The sequence below is a fragment of the Salvia splendens genome, chromosome 16 (genome assembly GCF_004379255.2).
Source record: "Salvia splendens isolate huo1 chromosome 16, SspV2, whole genome shotgun sequence".
Lineage (NCBI taxonomy): Eukaryota > Viridiplantae > Streptophyta > Magnoliopsida > Lamiales > Lamiaceae > Salvia > Salvia splendens.
In genome coordinates this window covers 30,898,989-30,903,681 of record NC_056047.1, presented here as the reverse complement: position 1 = coordinate 30,903,681, position 4,693 = coordinate 30,898,989, and the positions used below count along the sequence as shown (strand labels likewise).

At 47.4% G+C, this 4,693-nt stretch overlaps 1 protein-coding gene across 1 annotated transcript; it reads right to left on the bottom strand.

The window, feature by feature from the left end:
* Positions 1–416: 416 nt before the first annotated feature.
* LOC121770492 lies at positions 417–1,256 on the bottom strand. Its single transcript, XM_042167213.1, has one exon. It carries the CDS (start codon positions 1,254–1,256, stop codon positions 417–419), a length of 840 nt encoding a protein of 279 aa, XP_042023147.1.
* Between the last annotated feature and the right edge of the window lie 3,437 nt (positions 1,257–4,693).

The following is a 4,693-nucleotide window of genomic DNA, read 5'->3' as shown; positions in this document are numbered from 1 at the left end:
TAGTATGCATGTTTTAGGGATTGTTTGATCTAAAGCATGATTATAATTCAAGTTATGAGCATGATACGTGAGAAAATTACCCGAATAGAATTTGTCTAAATAATCAGCTAAATAGATCAAATTCATGTGATCGGTTTTTTTGATGCACGCTTCCGCTGCGAACCCCTTCATTTTAGTACTTCCAGCAATCTGTCTTTCTGCCCCTGGGTCAACTGACTGTTGATGATGACGAGCATTCTTTCGTCTTCCCCCAGATAGGCGTACTTTAAATGTGCTGGAAGGGGCTTCAATTCCTTCGCGGGTTTCGGCGCTTCAGTAGGCAGTGGATTTTCTTCTGCTTCTCTTCTCAGTGACTTGCCTTGATCAGGCAGCTTTTCGAGGCTAGACACTTGAGCCTTCCCGCTTGACCCAGCTGGTCACGGTCGCTCGCATAAATCCATCATCGCTTTCGCGATGGCTTGATCATCCATTTCGCCGACGTTCATGGCTTCATACCATTCGGCGACTTCTCTCTCGACCTCTTCATCTGCAGCGGAATTAGTGAAATGCCTCTGTAGGAGTTCTTCCTCCAGATACTCCTGCACTAGTGGCTCAATCACGTCTACTGAATACACATTTTTTTTGTCCGCTGGCCTCTTCATAGCTTCATCAATATTGAACGTGAACTGCTCTCCATTGAAATCCAAGCTAATCGTCCCATTACGGATGTCAATTATAGTGCTGGCCGTGGATATGAACGGCCTTCCCAGTAGAACTCCACTTGACTCCCTTGATGTTGGCTCTGTCATCTTGATGATGAAGAAGTCAGCCGGGTATAGAAAGTTATTCACATTTACGATTACATGTTCCAAAATTCCCTCCGGGTGAATACAAGATCTGTCGGCCAACTGTATCATTATATCAGTATCGACGAGCTTGGCCTCTGCAAGCTTCTTATAAATGGAGTATGGCAGAACATTGATAGACGCCCCTAAATCACACATGGCGTGCTCCACTTGAATATCCCCAATCGAAATCGGGAGCGTGAACATTCCTGGGTCGGTCTTTTTCGATGGGATGTCGCTCCTCTGGATCACGGCAGAGACGTTCTCCTCTGCAATCATTCTCCCTTCTTCGTTGACCTTCCCCGCTAGGTAGTCGTTTATAAACTTGCTGATTGGAGACATCTTCAATGCCGTTAAGAGTGGCACTTTGACTTCCACATCTTTGAACATATTGGCCACGTCAATTGTGGCGTCTCTCTTCCTGGTCACCATTCCACGGTATGGATATGGTTTGACCTTCTCGGCTTCTTCACCTCGACTCTCTCATGTGGTCTCACTACCCACGTTCGCTTTGCCTTTCTCTTTCCCCTTCGTTTGATCCGCTCCGCTGGACTCTCCTTCTTCTTGGTGGCTTGGTCCAGGTATAGACGCTGGGGACACTGCAGGTGGGATGGGGCTCTGGTACACCTTCCGTGACCTCAGGGAGACTTCGCTAATGTTCTCACGCCCAGGCTGCTGCACCGTGGCAGGAATTTTCACTTCGTTCCCTCTCAGCTCTCCCATCGACATTGCAACTTGAGACAGTTGCTTCGTAATGATGTCCAGCACCACCCTCTGCTCCTTCTGAGCCTCCTGAATTTCTCGCATCACATCATTAGGAAGGTGCGGAACCATCATTTCTCCTTGACCTTTGTTGGGGTGCCGGTTGTATCTTTGATTCGACGGCCCCTAACCGTGGTTCGGCTGAGCATAGTCGGACGGCCCATAGTGGTCTGGCTGGTACTGTGGTTGGTTGTGCTGTTGGTTGCCTTTTGATGTGGCGGGACATAACTCACCACCTGGTTGCTCGGTTGTCTTCCTTGGTTGCTTGACTGGGGACCCTGATGTCTGTAGCCTCAATTTCCTTCCTGCTGTATGCTTGACCAATTAGGTTGTCCTCCACTGGACCAGTTCCCTTGAGGTCCGCTTCACCAATTGCCAACTAGTCCTCCTGACCAGTTTTCCTGACCACCCTGCTTCTGTTCCCTCCGTTGTTTGATCTCTCTTGGTTCCGAGCGGGCCAATTGGGTTGCCCCTTGGAGGGTTGTATCTGCTCCGTGGACGATTGAGGCGTTTGGCTTGGGTTCTGGTCACTCCACCTAAAATTGGGATGATCTCTCCACGGAGCATCCCTCTGCTTTCCCTAGATCCAGTTGCCATTTGCATTCCAATGGCCGACGGCATTCACCTGAGGTTGCGGTTCCGCTTCAGGAGGGAATTCGCAATAATAGTAGTGGTGCTCTTCCGGTGGTGGTGGCACATATGGCTTCTCCTTGGGTGCAGGCGGCGGAGGTGCTCTGGACTTCTCTACTGCCTCTAGCAGCTTCTTCTCCATCTTCTCGAATCGAGCCTCCAGCTTTTCGTCACTTCTTGCTTCCGTTGCATGCACGGCACATCTTCTGTACTGGCCACGGGAGGTCTCATATGACCTCTTCTCCTCCATTAGCCTCTCCAGAATACTCTTAGCTTGACTAAATGGGGTCATTCAGAAATCCCCTTGGGTTGCTAGGTTGAGATCGTTCTTGCTGTCCACCGTAAGTCCGCCATAGAAGGTTGAATAGACCTCACGATCTCCCATCTTGTGGTTGGGGTACGCTTGAAGCAACCCCTGAAATCTATCCCAGTATTGGCCCAGAGGCTCATCATACTCTTGCATTGCTTGCCTCTGTAATCTCCCGTTTCAGGGCACTCGTCTTCGACGCTGGGAAGAAGCGATCTAAGAATATCATACGGAACTCGGCCCATGTCCTGATCGATCCCTCTGGCAACCTCGACAGCCAGACTCCTGCGTCGCCCTTCAAGACGAAGGGCATAGCTTTTAGCCATTAATCCTCCGAAGTGGATCCAGCCGGCACGGGCTGAATATCACAGTATCTGCAAAATTCCTCAAGGAAAGCGTAAGGACATTCTTTCGAAAGGCCATAGAAATTTGACAACACGGCTAGCACCCCTGATTTGATCGTGATTGTTCGCATCCCTAGAGTGATAGCAGTAGCATGGGCGGGCTCCTTCTCATCATGAGCGTGCAGGGAGCCAATTCCTGAATCGTTGTCAACCAGGGCCATCTCTGCTTTTGCTTGCTCGAGTGGTGGTGGCTTTGGTGGTGCGCTATGTTCTTCTTCTTCCTCGCTGGTCAATTGCTCAGCAGCTGCTGCTTCTAACGTGACTCTGTAACGGGTGGTTACGACACCGGCTTCCTGGACTCTCCAATGAGCGTTTCTATCTCTGTAGATGAGAGGATGATTCCAGTGTCCTCCGCGGTGGTACCTTCTCATAAAAGGAAGGAAAAACAAATTAGAAATGAAGGAAATAAAACTATTTACACCCATGCACTAAACACATCCATAAAATAACACCATGTTTCCCTGGCAACGGCGCCATTTTGGTGGGATTGCAGTTGGAAGATACGCAAGTGGATCAAGTTATATGAAAGATAACAGACCGGGTGGATCAGTTAGCAGATGTCGTTGCCACTTGATCAAGGCGTTCTCGCTCTTGCTCACCTACCAATATAATTTATAACTCCCAAACTTGCACTACTTTAACAGTAAAGCGGCAAGTACTGGGTCGATCCCACAGAGAAACTGGTGCGTTGAGTGTGTGAGTAGTGAATAGAGTTCGGCTGCTGCCACGCTTTAATTTGGGAGTTTTTTTAACTACTGGATTTATGCTAGGCAGATTGTAAACTAACTATTTGATCAAGTAACTCATCATGCTGGGAAACAGAAATTGGATCAAGCAATCGACAGGTTGAAATAACGATTTAACTACCTAGGCATGCTACGAAACTGCGAAAACACCTTAACATTCAACATAATGAAACATTGGATCAGAGACTTTAAAGCGAACTAAACTGGAACAGAAAACACGATGCCGAAAACAAAATAACTCCGATTTTGTATTCATTACTCAAAATAGTACTGTGATCATGCAGAATACAAAAAGATCGATTCTTAACTACGGAACACCACGGAATTAAACTAAGCTAACAACTTCAGAAAATAAGAAAGCGAGTAAAGCCGAGAAGCTCTCGGTTGGAAACTTAAGACAACGCCGAACAGATATTGAGTATTCTATCGCGCTCCCTACGGTCGCTCTCTCTCTAACTGACCATTTCTCGAACTAAGCTATCTTTGGAACTGGAAAACTTGGAACTGGAAACTAAACTAGAAGCGAAAAGAAGATAAAAAGAGGAAGATCTAAAAGAAAAAGCTATCGAAGTCCCCAAATTATGGTGGCGCATCCTCTATTTATAAGCTCGCCGCAACGACCTCCAGCTAGATAACGATTTAAGCAGAGAATATTCTCTCACGCTAGGATCATGCATCTCTTCAATTGACACGTGCCCCTTCTTCTAGAATGCGGTGGTCCCTCAGCAATCGAATGAGGATTCTCCTTCGTTCTTGATAACTGATTGATGATCCTATCCAATGCATCAGCTACACGTGCTTCTCTTCTAGAATGGCGTGGTTGATAACCGATTGATGATCACCATCCAGCTCATCAGCCTCACGTGTCTTTCTTCTAAAATACAGTGGTCCCCGCCTAACTGCTTGATCACCCTCTTGATCATTCCAACCGATTTTTGGCCTTTTTCGCCTTTTGTACCAACTTAATCAGCTTGGCATTGTTGCCCTTGGTCAAGCGGCATTCCTACATAATTAACACTC